General features: G+C 45.9%; 3 protein-coding genes across 3 annotated transcripts; 2 read left to right on the top strand and 1 right to left on the bottom strand.

Moving 5' to 3' along the window:
- Positions 1-290: 290 nt before the first annotated feature.
- On the top strand, positions 291-3,102 carry PGRI_035260 (uncharacterized protein; the record flags this gene model as incomplete). The annotated part of the gene is made up of 3 exons (XM_040791239.1): positions 291-2,215; positions 2,277-2,390; positions 2,460-3,102. The coding sequence occupies 3 exons, from the start codon at positions 291-293 to the stop codon at positions 3,100-3,102; spliced, it is 2,682 nt and encodes an 893-aa protein (XP_040645316.1).
- Positions 3,103-4,978: 1,876 nt separating this feature from the next.
- Positions 4,979-5,527, bottom strand: PGRI_035250 (uncharacterized protein; the record flags this gene model as incomplete). The annotated part of the gene is made up of 1 exon (XM_040791238.1): positions 4,979-5,527. The coding sequence occupies one exon, from the start codon at positions 5,525-5,527 to the stop codon at positions 4,979-4,981; it is 549 nt and encodes a 182-aa protein (XP_040645315.1).
- A 7,021-nt stretch (positions 5,528-12,548) lies between these two features.
- On the top strand, positions 12,549-14,978 carry PGRI_035240 (putative nuclear localization protein; the record flags this gene model as incomplete). Its single annotated transcript, XM_040791237.1, has 3 exons — positions 12,549-12,642; positions 12,832-12,945; positions 13,081-14,978. The coding sequence occupies 3 exons, from the start codon at positions 12,549-12,551 to the stop codon at positions 14,976-14,978; spliced, it is 2,106 nt and encodes a 701-aa protein (XP_040645314.1).
- Between the last annotated feature and the right edge of the window lie 1,886 nt (positions 14,979-16,864).

Genomic DNA, 16,864 nt, shown 5'->3' with positions numbered 1-16,864 from the left:
GACACTAGCCGTTTAAGCAGAATAAACAACTCCTCATTGGCGTAAAAATATCTATTCATGTCCGATTAAATTTATGCAACTTGGCTCTCACGATGCAACGCTACGGAGTAAAAGTGTGGGGGTAAATCAACAACGGGTTAATAGCTCCGATGTCTCACATTGCATCTTCTCCAGGGTCTCGATATTTAACGGCAGCATGGTATACGCTAACTTTTCCTTATATTTTCTAATTTTTCATTCTACTTTATCAAGCCAAGGGTCGGGGGGAGTTTGCCTCGTCTAACAGTATAATGAAACTTGATTCGGGGCTCTTCGTCCTCTTTTCTGTGGCTGTACAAGCCTATGATGATACACTTGGTCTAGCTAATGGCTATACTCCTTTATCTACAGCCAACTTTGACATCAAGTTGGTCAAAGACTCCCAGGTCCTCGCCTCTCTCAAGCCGGCAGGAGAGTCTTTCGACTTCTTGCCTTTCGATGACATTACATACCGAGCGGCAGATGGCCAGTACCATAATGGGGACATTGCATATCGTTATCGACTGTCTGGTTCAACAAATTGGATTTCAGGCGACTCGGCAAAAGCAAGAAAACCGTTGCCAAGTGTGAAGTCTGATGCTCTTGCTGCCGCTGAGATGACACAAACCCTACCGACCTCTCCCATCAACATTCTTCGAGAATGGATCGACATTGACGGCGATCTCGGGTTGACCTTTACTCTGACCAACAAGGGAAAACAGACAATAGAAATTGGCAGCCTGGGCTTCCCGACCGAATTTAACAGTATCTTCTCAAACCGTGCAGCAGAAGATATGGTGGCCAAGTGCTCGCTCACAGATCCATATATCGGGATGGATGCTGGGTACCTCCAGGTGACCCCCACATCTGGGACCGGGGCATCGTTGATCGTTACTCCGTTGCTCAACACAACCACTCCACTGGAAGCATGGCGAAACCTGGACGAGCCAAGCACTGAGCCTCTCTATTACAGCAGTCAAACATTTGAGGGATTCTACGAATGGCAGACTCACACTAAAGCCTATGCTGAGAATGAGTGGTCTGGTGCCACCCCATGGAACGAGCCTAGCTCTCGGCCCATAAGCCCAGGTGAATCAGTGACCTACGGACTCCGCTACACGATTGTAAAGGACGGTGTACGTGGTATACAGGATGCAGTCAAGGCCACCAACACGCCTGTCACGCTGGGCATACCAGGATACGTGGTACCAGTCGATCTCACAGCTCGACTTTACGTCTTTCACTCTCAGATCTCCAAGGTCGTGTCCGAAAACAACTCCTTTAAGATAGCCCAAGGTAAAAATGGCGCTCTATCGCTCACCCCAACCGGCTTGGTTTGGGGTCGGACCAGAGTAACCATCACATACGAAGACGGCAAAGTCCAAACGGTACACTATTTCATTACGGACTCAGCACCAGCAACAATTAGCAAATTAGGCGAATTCACTACCACATCGATGTGGTTCAATGACAAAAACGACCCCTTCCATCGAGCCCCATCAGTCATGACATGGGACCACTCAACCCAAGCCCAAGTCCTCCAAGAACCCCGAGTCTGGATAGCCGGACTAAGCGACGAAGGCGGCGTGACCTACTTGGCCAGCGCAATGAAGCAATCTGGCTTAGCTGATGCGACGGAAGTATCAAAACTTGAACAATTTGCTTCCGAGGTTCTGTCAAAGTCTCTCCAAAACTCAGACTTTACCGTTCGCAAGAGTCTCTTCTTTTATGAGCCTGCTCAAATCCCTGGATACAAATACGATCAGTCTCTCGACTGGCGCAACTGGTGGTCGTGGAATAAGGATGCTTCCTATGCTACAGACCGTGCCTACGACTATATCCATGTGATCGGGGCATACTGGGCGTTGTATCGCGCAGGCAGAGATAACGGGTCTCTTCTGAAGACACACAATTGGCAGTGGTATCTCAGTCAAGCGTACAACACCACAGTTACCTGTTTCGCCACGGATTCGAGTGGGAATGGGCTTATCGGGTACTCGCGTCTCGGACTCATGGGTGAGACTGTCGTTGGTGAGCTTCTATCTGATTTGAGGCGGGAACAGTGGACTACCGAGGCCGATTCGGTGGAGGCTGCAATGAAGCTTCGTGCTGAGGCATGGGATACGCAGGAAGTTCCTTTTGGCAGTGAGATGGCTTGGGACTCGACTGGCCAAGAGGGAATCTACTACTGGAGCAAGTATGTTTTGCTCTTTAGTCCTTTCTGGCAGTGATACTTGCTTTGTTAACATTCAATTTAGCTATTTCAAATTGATCAACACTGCAACCAAGACCATCAACAGCATCCTTGGTTATATGCCCACAGTTCCACATTGGGGGTGGAATGGGAACGCCCGGCGATATTGGGACTTCATGTAAAACCCAGTTCAATCTTTTGCAATCGAGCTTTCTTGACTTTCCTCATTTACTAACCTCTCATTCAGCTACGGTGGCAAACTACAGCGCATAGAGCGCATGATCCATCACTACGGATCAAGCGTCAATGCACTTCCATTGCTATCCCATTTCCGCCAGAATCCAAAAGACATCTATCTCCTCCGAGTTGGCTACGGCGGAATAACAGGACCACTATCCAACATCAGACAAGATGGCTCGATGTACAACGCTTTCCACTCTTTCCCTGATACGCTACAAGGCGACGATTATTCAGGCGACTACGGTCCAAACTTCCTAGGCATGATGCTTGGATCTGCTGTCTACGTCGTCGATGATCCCGATGTCGGACTTATCGCGTATGGTGGGAATATCGCCACCAATGGAAACACAATCACCGTGCAGCCACGAGACGCTGTACGTCGGCGGATCTATATTGCCCAGATGGGAGTGTATGTCACTATCAGCGCTGGATTGATAGAAGAGGCCTCGTTTGATATTTCTCAACCAACATCTCTTCAACTACGTATTGTCCCTGGCTCGTCCGATGTTTCCTCTGCTATTATGTGGGTCGAGAGTCCAGGTACGGAGGATGAGTATGCTGTGGATGGAAGCCAATTGAAACGCGCGAGAGGAGGCTGGAATATTGAATTCGTCTCTGGGAAAGCGGATGTTGTTGTTTCTCAATTGTGATTTACGGTGAAGACATGCAGGTATTATTACTTATTAATTTATCCGAAATGACAAATTATAGTATTTTGTACTTTGTACGGGCATATGAGCTATTTGACCGCAGGCTTTGGTCTATTGGGATGATTACACTTCCAAGCTGCATCTAAAGAATGGGGCTAATGCAAGCTTTGACCGATGGAGGTGCATTATCTCTTGCATATCACATGCTGGGTCTCACCTACATCCCGGATTGCTCCTTGAAGGTACTGCTGCAGCCGAGGATATCGTCGCAGACGTGCATCTCCGAGGAGAGCAGAGGTTCGGGGTATGATGAGGCATTTGGGTGTATGCATCCTCGGACATGGTTACTATGTAAGGTATTGCCTAAATAAGGGAAAGACAAACGTGGGGCTTAGTTATGTCGGGCCTTATGGTATGAAGATAGTCAGGCCGAGGCCAAACGGTCAGATGAAAATCATGTCGACAGTAAAATTCGTTTATGTTAGTACTAATAGCCGAAAACCAACTAGGCTGTACTCGGGCAGCACGGCATCCCGACTGCACACTTCGCGGCTATCAGCCTAAATCAATACTACAGGGTCCTTATAATTGACATCTGCACGCTTATCAAAATTCAAAATATCCATCGGCCCTACTAGACCCATTGTCCTACCATTTTTCACGAAACGGGCTATCCGAAGGTTCATCCAAGAGTATCAAACAAATCAGCGTCATATATAACATCGCTGAGCTTTTCGGGTAGTTGAGGAACTGGGCGATATTAGACCTTCGGCGTCAGCGATCCCGGTCGATTCCTTTTGAGCCGAGAGTTTACCGTTGGGTTCTTGGTACGGGGATGGATTGAGATACCAGCCAATCAGGCGGATTGGTGGAACGGTCGTGCATGGTAGATTTGCGGGGCTGGAGAGCGTGGCTGTCGTGATGTTAAAAAGGTGGAGGTCAGATTGGATGTTCGTTCGGGCCGAGCAGTGGCTGAAGTTCTGGAGTGACGTTCTCGAGTACTATGATGTATGAGTACGACTGTGCGGGTAGGGTTTATGTGCTCTGCTGTGAGGCCATGTGGTATGGTTCCTGTCTCTTTTCGCCTTTCGTTTTCTTGTTTCATGTTCTCGCTACAACTCAATTTGATTCAGGGTAGATGTGATGTGATTATCTGGATTATCATAGAGACGTCAGGCTATGCAGAATGACTCGATAAGATCAATTGGATCCGAAGCAAAAATGGACCCATTTTCCACAGGGTATAATGGGAGTATGTTGTATAATGGGATGTCACTGAGTGGGTTCAAGATGGCTCCATATAAATTGTGACATGGCTATGATGAAACCGGGAGATTCGCCACTTTTCCAGCTTTTCGCCATACATAATTCTTGTTTTCCTTTGGTTTCCACGGCGAGGATCATGGTTCCACAGTGCCCCGTTCTTGGATTTGAACCTGCGTTAGCTCTCTTATATTGACATTAATAGATTGTGTCGATCGTCATTCCAGTTTCGTGCTATCATGTGACCCTAGGTTACGTGGCAGGTGACTCACTTCGCTTGACCTTCCAGCTTAGGAATACAAGAATAGAGTAATGTGGGGAGTTTGGGGAGTTTGGGGAAGATTTCAAAGTGAACCCTTTTTCAATAGGTCATATACGTTATAGGCTGCTAATACTCGAGTTAATGGAATCAGGAAAAGTAGATTGTCCAGCAAAAAAAAAAAAAAATCTGATTTGGTAATTATAAATGACATATTGTCATAGGTAAAGTTATATACATGGATTCATTTTGTGTCATTATGGTCATCAAATCGTAATATCGTGTGTGTCGGTTGTAAAGGATCAGGAGAAAATGGTCGGTGGTCGAGAGTGTAGGAGAGGTTATTGGGCGAGATTAACCCGCCATTGAGGAGACCATGCAAGACCCCCCTGTCCATAGGTGTTTGGAGGTCGCCTCAAGACAATTGCGACCCTTTTCCAAAAAACCATGCTCGGATGAATTTTCAGGTGATGGTGGCGATGCCGGGGGTGCTGCAACAGCAACGGGTTCTGATTTTGATGTGTATGATACTTGTTCAGCGACTTCGGGAGTCTCGTTGGCCGGGGCTCTATTCTTTAGGACGGGCAATTCTTTGTTGCTCATATCATCCACGTCGTCTTCTTCATCGGTGTCTTCGAAATCAAATGAGCTGATGCGAGACTTCATGTCATTCTCGGTCCATGAGACGGAACCGCAGTGCAGGCGAAAGTGGGCCACGCAGCGGCGGAGGTCGGGGTCTGGTGCAGTGGCTTCACGAGCAAGTTTCTCTTTTGAGATATGCGTGAGCTTGTAAGGGAGGGCATTTCGGTTCGCCATAGGGGGCCAGCGTTTATTTTGGACAATTGGCACGGAGGCGGTTGGTTTTGGGGTTTTGGGGGCTTTTTGCGTAGTAGCAGCGTTCATGTTTTAAATGATCATAGGTTATTTTTTAAGAGACCGTTTATGAATATGTGTAAAGTGGGAGTTCCAAAGCAAAAAAAGGCCAGAAAAGGTGGGAAAGGGTAACGAGTCTTATACCCCGAAGAATGGGGAACTTGGTCCAAGCGCCTCCGGTCTGCCGTGTCACCAGACGAAACCGGTTCCAGGCCTTGACTGATCTTTCTTCCTCTTTTTATTGTATAACTTATATTAAACTAATTCTACCCCAGGAAAAAAAGATAGTCGATATTTTTCCCTTAATTATTTCAATTTCGTTTAATATCCTCTTTAAAATGATTAGACAAAATCAGACAAAAATGGGATTGCCGGTGTAGCTATTCTGGAAGTGGATGGCCCCAGTTTTCTTTGATCATTTGATGCTTCGAAAATTTTTCGGTGGAGACTCTTCTGCGGAGCTTATCTTGCTTATTCGCCCTAATCCCAGAAAGAAAAAAGAAAATAGAAACATTGGGGAGGAAAATCTCACGATCCCCACGGATTACTTTCCTAGGAAGTCCGAACCCCCTCATCCTTCACGAATGCGGCTTTAGCCTTACTTCGTATATGCCGGAAAATATCACTTGTAACTCTTCTTTCTCTTCATTTCTAAATAAATAAAAACCAGATTAAAATCATCTCTACATCATAAAAAATACTAGTTTCCCAGTTCCAACCTTCCAAGGAAAACACCATCGCATTGTTACGTGACTCAGCAAGCCCTAACGCCAACCCTGGGTAAAACGCTACTTTCAGTTCTTCCGCCACAGCCAACCATAAGAGTTTCACCTCATATTAAATAATAAGTACAACATACAACATATGTCCCGACATAATATGTACTGGAAAAATATCCGTACACCGACAAGTCCAAGCATTCCCGTACGTGTCCACAGAAAGATGCCCCTCCTGACGATCTTTGGACTCCTTCGAAGCCGGCTCTAGTCCCCAATCGTCTGGTTATAATATCCGTGCAACGGAGGCAATCCTCTAAACCCCCGCTATAAACCTACACCAGTTCCTTCCGTGGACACCAGCCAAGCAAACCAATATGGTGGCGCCCGAATATTTTAACTCCGCCTAAGTTTATCCTCCAACGCAATAAAGCAGTGGAAATTATCTTGCCGATACTTCCGATTTCATAACGGCCCCTCAAAATAAAATAGGATGCCAAGCATGGACAAGACCCTAGCACGGTCGGAGTTCCCTCCGACCTATTGTAGCCACCTGACCAAAATCACATATGAAATAAATTATATAAAAGAGTACAATAAATCTACAACATACAAACCGTTGATGGCGACTGAAACAAGAGGAAAGAAAAAGATGGTCCGATCTGCTGTAGACCCCACTAATTCCAACTTTGAAGCTATTGTAGCCAAGCCCAACGAAGTCTAGAATCGCCTGTGAAAGGGCTGGGCGCTTGCGAAGCAGGTTCTGTACCCGCTAACACACGTTGGTAGGACCCACAATTCTTCTAGCGCTAACTAGTTCGCCCCGTTAAAACTAATACAGTTAACTGTCGCACCTCGAAATCGTGACTTGTTACGGTCGCAGTTAAGAGGGTTTCATATCTGTAGATCCTACATGTACTCCGTACTCCATTGAAACAGTGCTATCAGATATTTGCAATAGGCGAAATATCAATCTCCAACCAGAACGAATATCATTTCCGTGCGAAAATATAGACCGACTGTCAACCACGGTTCCCTAGGGATTGAGTCCAGTAGAGTTGGTAGGATGATCTACTCTACGGCATTATATCCAGACCCACTTTCGCACTCGTCAACAACATTATTGTTCTCTGGGATTGGAAACAAACGCCCCATTACACATGCTGTACACTAAACTTCCACGATATCCGGTCGCTTCGCTCTTGATATGGATAAACAGCCCAGGCGGCTCTGTTTGTGTCCTGTACTGCGGGAATCCTGCTATCGGCCGCCACTCTGTTATAGCCGCCCTCCCAACCCTCGAAATAGTCTTTTATTTCAGTCTATGCGCATTTCGGGCATATTCCCTAACGCTCTTATTGCAGAAAATTGTATCGTCGACGTAACATCTCGAGATAGCCTTTTACTCTACCGTGGTTCGGATCCGGCCCGGTTGTCCTACCAGCATCTCTATACTGAGCCTCTCCTTCCTTTTTTAACAAATTTTAAACATAGAAAGAGTCAGTTTAAGTGAATCCCATTCCATGGACATCAGACAATGATTTCACCCCATTATCGACCTGGCTCTTTCGAGATGTCAGATCTCTGTCTGTCTCTCCAGTTCTTAATCAGGCGACATGAAATGATCTGAATTATCGGACCTTTTTCTAGGATGACTGGATGGCTAACAATCGAATTATATCCAGTGTCTTGATTTGTTAATTTCTAACCACCGATATTGCACCGTGCGGATAGACATGTCATTCTGATCAGGACTTGATCGAACCACTGCTATCTACTCCAGGATATATGCTCCTTCTCGGTGCTTTATGACGAGCATATCCGATATCTTCCTACCACAACACAAACCATGCATGATATATTGCAGACAGGCATAGTATATGGTTGAACTCAAGAAGAAACATCTACGATTTACACGAGAGCCTCAGCAAATTAATCACGCAACTTCCCCTTTGAACCTGCGCGTTCAGCAAACAGAAACTCCTGCAAAACACCAGATGGGCTTCCCAAAATCCCCTTTTCGAGGATTGGTGGATTTCACACCCTGCAGATCTTACCTGATCACTGAGTCACGAGTTCTCTACCCCGGGCGCTTCCGGCCTGTGCTGTTACTGCAGCCCGAAACAAACTTGATTCACGCTAGTGCATGCACGCGACTGGGCTTTTTGAACTCATCAATACCCCGTACCCTAGACAGGTCTTATCTCCGGGTATCTATCTGGCTTACAACTAAGCCACCTGGGCTCGGGGCGCAGTTGGGCTTACTAAGACATCCACAGCGTGCCCAGACCTACCCAGGTAGACATGCATGCAGCGGAAACGGCCCTTCAAAGATAAATATCGCTATAAGCGCCGTTGGATTTAAATCTTCTTCAAACGGTGGTGGGTCGGATGCTAGCCCCAGCAAATCAACGGACGCCTCTCGGGGTTGCATAGTATCTCCAGGCTTCTTTGTTGCATTCAAGGAATGGGGAAACGCAGGTAGAAGGATTTGGATCGAGCACAATACATGGTAGATCTGCGTGCCATAATATACAGTATGAATAAGCACTGCTGTACATCCCCATGTACAGCTTTTACTTGTTTCGGCCACATCCGCCGCAAGTTAAACCTGTATATACCAACAATCAGACTGTTCTGTTCTGCCAAAAGGTCTGTGTGCTATGATAGATTTGAAGCTAGGATACGACAATTTGAGATGTGAACCTGTACAACGCGTGGCCCCCGATGCACAACTCTCAAAGCAACATTAAGCATGCTCATTATATCAAATAGGAAATTGTGGCCCCCCGGTTTCTGCCTTGCTTGTGACATGTTAGTAAGTATACAGCTTATACGTGCTTTGGTACCGGCATATGCTCGTCTGTCCTATGCAGATCACGGCTTTGGTAGTTCCGGGAACTACGACTATTCAAAGGAGATATAGTAGGTTGAGACGTGAATTGTATGCGCTTCCAACTCGGCGGCAATAGGCAGCAATAGGCGGCCCTTATAAATTTAACACATGGCTTTCAAAGCTACTCTCTAGGAGTATACTCTGTCCTAACTCTTGGTCAAAGCTGCCTTTGCCTTTTATTGTCAATAGTGGAGAAAATTTGGTCCTAATGTTGCATCGAAAGAGAAACATCCTAAACTCTGACCCAGAAATTAAGTCAAAAAGCAAATAAGCTGGAGATGCCATTGGTCATGTCGACTTTGGCATTTCTAATACATTGTTGCCCGAACAAATAATGTTATCAGCATGCGTCTGTCTCAATCAACTGGCCCCACACTGTCCAATATGTGTAGGTCTCCAGGAATGTAGGGGTGGAACTGGCGGGGTTTGTTCTAGGCACCTTCAATGATAAAGCTTGGCTGTGGCCAGGAGGTGGCGGTATAGCAATCGTCGTCCTTTCTATGAATGTACGTTACTTACCGCCCATTTCGGTTTGATGAGATTGATAGGGACACATTATCAGATGTACTTTTTTCGTGTCTAAAAGCAACATTGAAGTACATAACCCAATAGATCTGCGTAACAAAGAACAGAAACACCACTCGGCGCGAGTCGATGGTTCACCAAGTTAATTTATTTCGTTGTTTAAGGTGGTAATAAGAAAGCATGTTGCATCCGGGGTATAGATCGACTTGGCGGGTTGACTAAAGAACCCAGGTGAACCATGCAAGGTCTAAATTAAACGTGCACGATGGAAGATAGATTCAGTCTTTCCCTATTTGGAGCTACTAGTCACCTTGTGCTCTGTGAGGCTGGCACAAATCCTGCCATTTGTGTTACGGGGAAGAAAAGCCGGGTGCCGAGCGTGGAAAACGGCAGCTCTGCAAGACCGGGGTGTTGTGAGACATAGGACAGCGTGTATAAACTATCTGTGCTTTTTCCATTTCGAACCTTGTACATTTGCAATATACTTAATGATGTAGTCCGACTGTCGCGACGGGCGTTATTGTGTAACGATACTACATCTTGCTCTACCTCGTACAGCCGTCGGTGGACGGTGCGGTTCCGGAGTATATGAGCGAAAGCTAACTCCAATTAGGGCAATATTGTTCACATAAACAGTGCACTGTGCCGTGTGCACTATCTAGAATTGCGCTGATTGGAGAATTTTAAGGTGGCTTTACGTTTCTAGTCACGCATGGGCCGTTGATCGACTACCTACTCCGTAGTTCCCGCGCAAATGACCCTCTCAGTTCCGTTTACAGCCTCCTCTGTAGGTCATCTGCTCATTATGTGACGAATCAAGGGTCTTCCCTCGGCTTGGAATAACACCTGGTCTGAGAAAGTACCCGTGCCCCTAACACAAGGTTGTCAGTTATATTGCAAACACGACCGCTCGATCCCCATTATAGTTCATGCCATGAAGCTTTAAAATATTTCCTGGGTTCACTAAAATGCAAGTTTATCCCATCTTCTCCAAGATAATGAGCACTTATATCCTCTGGGTAATACTCGAATCACACATTTCTAGTTTGAACTAAATCATGTCCCTCACAATGAAGGAACATGCGCCATCTCCATCCATAAAGCACTAGATCTAAATGGTCGCTAACCCCTGCTAGGCTGACAGTATGAGGCCTGAGCCCACTGTTCTCGCTCACTTCCTTTATTAAGCGGCTCCCCATTATTACCCTCTCCGGAGGATTATCGCCCGACCTGTCGAATATCGGCATAAAACATGAACTGCCTCTTTAGTCTATGTGACCAAGATTATTTGAGTATCATGTGGCTTATTTTCCATTTGTTATTTCTTGTTTTGATATTTTTTATGACTTCTAGTACGCTTGACCCGATATAATCCGACTGCACATATTTGTTACTTCGGATTGGACCTTCAGCTCTTGCATACGACACTAATCGACACCAGCGAGAAACACGCATATATTCAGACATCATCAATGATATCTTCTCTCCGCTGTGGATCCAATTACACTATTCTTTGTCAGAGATTCTCTCTTTGTTCCTACGTCATGCTTCTTTCGTCTATAATTTTGACACCGGAAGCTGTTTAAGACATCTCAAGTTACACAATACATGATCCAGACTTGACTGGGCGTGATTATAGCTCTATCGGAAGTCTATCACAGTGCCTAGACTACGCCTCATTTGTGATGGACATTACTCGAAATCAGAATAGGAAAAAGGGCGTTCAGGTCCACGTAAACAGAGTTATTGGTTTTTTTATACATTCCATATTTAACACTAGAAATATTGGTTTCTATTAATCATTAAATATTAGAATCGGAATATATAAATACAACAATACCAATACCTCAGATGTGACTGACCTCGTGATTGGCCCCAATATAGACCCTAAGTACTCTGTATCCATAGAGCGTTGTACTCTCTTGTGCTACCGTTGCACCTTTTTTTTAATAAAAAGAAATTAATTTACTCTTTTCCTCTATTTTTCCCCTTCCTGCATAGGTTTCGACGCTGTTTCCCAAAAGACGCAGGGTCCTTCTCCATGTTTCTCAACCCATATCGAGGATTCGATCGTTGTGCCACCTCGGAAAATCGTTGGATGAAACAAAGAAGTCAAAAGAAAGGAAAAGCATCATTTTTCTACGCTTATGCTGCAGTTTAATGCCACCGTTCATGAGCTCATTTGTCTTCTATTGACCTTGTTCGTATATTGGCGCCGTACCCGCCCTTCAAAGATCACATCATTCCCTCCATTCAGATCTGATCCTTTAATCAACATCCAATCAATCTACTATTTTGAGGGACAAAATTACAAATATTCCATTAATCTTGGATATCCGATGTATGTTTTACTTCTTCAAATCGAACTTGGCCTAGCCTTTACAAAACCCAAAGCATCTTCAGCCTGCAAGAATTAGGCTAATCGTCGTCTGATTCGGCGCCACTTTCTTAGCAGCAGACTTGTGAGTCTTAATTGTTTCTACTCGTGACCAATCACGAGATGACCATTTCCTTCTTTTTTTAAAAAAAAAGATTTCTTTTGCCCCTTTCCCCTTGCAAGACTTGTCTCCCCAATAGAGATACAATAGAAAGACATCAAGAACCTTGATCTGCGCATTATCTCATTGTGCATTTTGTCAACAAGCTGATGTTGCAGAACACCTGAACCCTCAGGCTGCCACATTCACCGCCCCCGAGTCCCTTCCCCTCTCAAACCCAAGTTCATCCATTCTACCATAAAGACCCTCAAGCTCCTAACGACTTGACCTAAATCTACTTTAGAGGTCTGAAAGACTTGCATAAGCACCTTTTGCTCTCTTGCGCCTGTTTTGATCTCTCCGCCCCGGGTGCCTTACGCGTCCACCTGACGCGCCATCTTGCGACAGCCGCTCAACCGTCCTACTTTCGATCCGCTATGTATGGCACATCTCACGCCCTATCTACGATGAATGGCATAGATAGCATTGATGGTTCGGGAACCATCGATCCCGCAAACCTGAGCAACTCTGGTATGTGTCTTATCGCATTTCTTGCTTGGCCTCGCGCCTTTTCCTATCTCACTCTTAAACACAAATTCTCGCGCGCGTTCTGTTTTCTACGAGACCACTTGATGTAATGAATCACATCTTCCTGCTAATTGCCTCAACTTTTTCTGTATCTCTTCCCCGTCACTGTTTTCAAACTGATACCCCTCCTAGTCTCTGTTGCCCTACCAGCACATTCCCATGCAATAGCTAGCCCCCGTGGTGTCAAGCGTAGTCGCACTCCAGATCGCATGGGAATTGGACATGTCGAAAGGGATCAGGATGATGGTACGTGGGCAACGGGAAGGCATTGTCAACATGTTCCATCCAGTACTGTTTCATATCCCCAACAGCACTTGCACTTTACCTAGTCACAGCTTCAATACTTGGCGATGTGGATGCTAACATTGCTTCGTTTTCTAGAGGAACAAAGTCGCCGCAAGCGCGGACGTCCCCCAAAGACACCTCGGCCAAGTTCTAGTGAACAGTCCATCGCAAACACTTCTATTCAAACCCCTCAAATGCAGGCACGCCCACTACCGCAAGCCACTGCCGGGTCGCCATCTCTTGCCTCGCCGGACAGCAAGAACACACCAACAAAGGCTCTAGTCAAAGCGCTCCCTACTGTGAGGGATCACACATCAGATCAACTGAATGAAGAAGGCGATGAGTACATCCCCAAAGAGTTTGATGAAGCAGGAGAGACCAAGGCAGATCCTATGGGATACCCGCAGGGTGGCCGTGAGTACAAATGCCGGACATTCCGCGTCCCTCTCCGAGGGAACAAGCTATTCATGCTTGCAACTGAGTGTGCGAGGGTATTGAACTACCGTGATTCATATCTTTTGTTCAACAAGAACCGATCATTGCATAAAATCATAGCTTCTCAGATCGAGAAAGACGATCTTATCCAGCAAGATATCCTGCCATATTCCTATCGATCCCGCCAAATCGCTATCGTCTCTGCCAGATCCATGTTCCGACAATTCGGAAGCCGGGTGATTGTGAATGGCCGTCGGGTTCGAGATGACTACTGGGAGACCAAGGCTAGGAAGCAGGGCTTCACGGAGGATGACCTCGCTGGAGAGAAACGCCCTGGGGCGGCTAAGGCTCGGGATGGTTCCATCTCAGAGCCAGCTACGAACCTGTTGCCGGCGCTGCCTCATAACGATGTTGTCTACAGTAATGCCATCGAGCCGTTGCCTCATGGGCTCTCACTGGATACTTCTGAATCTTCTTTGTCCCTAACTCCGCTCCCCATGATTCATATGTCGACGACAGATGACCCACGGCTGCGGGATTACACTGTCATGCCTCGTGCCCGCCAAGAAATGACTGGGCAACCTTACCACGACCGCACGCAAACCAGCTCGGCAGCAGACCTCATCAACCAAGCCCAACATACGTCTGATTTCAACAAAATGTTGAGTATTCAGCGCAATTTCCGCCAAAAGGGCTTGGATGAATTTTACTCCAAGCCCCGCGAGGCCCCGGACTCAGAGGACCAGTCTACTGCTCTTGACTCGGGTTTGTCTGTGTCACAGCCTGTTCAGGTTTCACAGATCCCCTCGGCGGGGATGCCAAATCCCGCTCATACGCAACATATGCTCCCTCAGCAGATTCCTATGCAGCCTAATCCTATGATGGGTGGACAACCAAACTACCCTCAGCAAGCTCATCCACAGTCTGTTGGACAGGCTGGCCTAAGGATCCCACCAAATATGCAACCCAATCTTATGCAGCAGCGATCCAACCCATCCATGGGTGGTGGTATGGGTCAGGCCGCTCCATACGGATATTCACAGCAGCAACAGCAGGTTTGGGGACAGCCACCTCCGCAGCCACAGCCGTCCCCGTTGCCCTCGTCGGGCCACCAGGGCGTTGGAATGTCTCAGTACGGTCAACAAATGTCTGCAGCTCCGCAACAAAGCCCATCTCCCCTTGGGCATCATCCGCAGCAGCAGCAACATCACCACCAGTCTCCTCGCAACCAACAGCGACAGGCAATACCTCAGATCCCTCAGCAATATTCCCAGATGCAACAGCATGCTCAAGCGGGACAGGCTCAGGGTATGCAGGGCATGGGATATCCAGGAGCCAACCCAGCCGGTTATCCGGGCATGACACGACCCATGTATCCACCCAACCAGGCTCACGGTGGCCAACCCTTCATGGGTGGAAACCCTCAACAGCCGGGTCTTGCAATGAACATGGCAGGCAATGGTATGCCCGGATGGCCTACCGGACCTGGCCAGATGCAAACTGGACAGCCTCAACCAGGCCAGTCTGGCAGCCCCTTAGGAGGGGGATGGTCGTACTAGCTGTGACGGCCGGCGTTATGTAGATTGGCGTTTTTTTACCAGCTTTACACATCATCTGAGGCGTGATTTGATTTTTTTTTACCTTTCGCCACATGCTTTCATTCATACCTGAAATATTTTCATTTTTTGATGTTCCAGTGTTACAATACAATACGTCCTTTACTCCATGGCGAAGGATGTTCGGCTAATGTTAATCTGGGCCAACCTTCTATACCCTTTGTTGAGTTGTACTTAGTCGAGGTACCCGTTTCTTTGTTTTTTGCCTTTTCTTTTTGTTTCCTTTGCTGGCGTTGGTCTCTTACCCTCGGCGTTTACATCTCTGCTACTTTGGACAGTGTGTTACAAGATTATGAATATGTATGTTTTTGTTTGATTTTCTTACACGCCGTCGATAGAGGGTGAATCGCTATGGACAGTCTAGTTTTCTTGTACCTTGCCCGGGATATCTGATCGTCTCTTGGCTCAAAGAAATGTGTGATCCTCGTTCACTTGCATCAGCCTTGTGTATTTGGCCTCTATTGTTTTCAAATCCCGGTTGTCTTGTCTATGTATCAATGCTTCTTATGTTTACCTTGTATGTCTTTCCCATGACAGTTTCTCTTTTCTACGTTGCTCTCCGCTGCTACTCCCCATACTTCATTCCTTGTGGTTTCAGTCGGCTTGTTTCTCATAAGTACACGCATGGTTCTTGTTGGATTCAATTTTTTCGTAAAATTCGTTGTGTGGATAGACGGTTTGATTAAGTTAGTCTATACAGAAAATAACATCAATAAGTTTTTGCCTTTATCCGTGTGTTACTATGTATGTCTATTCCATTCTGATCGAGGGTTTTTATACACATGGGAAAATCCTTTGTCCGCCATTCTTTGCCATCTATCTATAAGACAGTTAGGGTAAATAACTGAAAAGACCACTAGAGAGACATAACAAGATCGCATCGGCAGCCGAGTTTTTTTTTTTTTTTGAAACTAGTTTTAGAAAAACCAAAAACCACCTGTTGCATTTATGATATATATGGGCAGAAAAAAATATAAAAACAAAAAGAAACGTCCCCGGGAAGGCTTGAACTTCCAACCTCCCGATTAACAGTCGGACGCGCTAACCAATTGCGCCACGGAGACTTGTTTGATGAAAGACCTAGTGGTCTTTGTAATTATAAGCCAAATATCGCTATGTTGTCCTACATGGAATACCCTTGATGACTAGCAGGATAACTATACAATTTAAATTCCTTTATCTAACAATAATCAAATATTTTATAATTCTTATTTAACATAGATATACTATTATTTCCAAGCGAATCCGCAAGAAATAAAAGGAACTTTGCGTTGAGTTATCACTATCCGAGTAATATATATATTTTGGTCACTGCAGTAAAATGTTCGATAGTGAGGCCTCGGACTTGTTCTTTATATCCACCAGATACTATATACATATAGCAAGCTGAGAAAAATCTAGCGGACACCACGAAAAAGGCGCCGATAGCACCAACAAAGAAGTGACAGATCCTCATCCACTGACAAGAAAGGAGCATCGGTAGTTCCGAACGCTATAACCAACCAAACAGCCACCGGGTATAGCTCACGCATGTACTATATACTATATACTAGTACGTATGCTGGTACCAAGTCAAAAAAAAATTATCAGAAAACGATGAAAACCGAACAACCAAAAGGGTACTTCTGGAGCTTTCGCCTAAGAGACTGAGAGCGACGACACCGTTATTACTGCTTCATCAATCGAGCAGATCAAGTGACCCAAATCAGTCGGTAACATTGGCACTAGTGAATACAAAATACCGGGAAATTCCCGGGCAGCAGTCTCTATCGAAGTGACAGAGGAATTTTCTCGGTCACAGAACATATATCGATAGGATTATAGAGCAT

The sequence above is a fragment of the Penicillium griseofulvum genome (genome assembly GCF_001561935.1).
Source record: "Penicillium griseofulvum strain PG3 chromosome Unknown contig_86, whole genome shotgun sequence".
Lineage (NCBI taxonomy): Eukaryota > Fungi > Ascomycota > Eurotiomycetes > Eurotiales > Aspergillaceae > Penicillium > Penicillium griseofulvum.
This window is presented reverse-complemented; position numbering and strand designations above follow the sequence as displayed.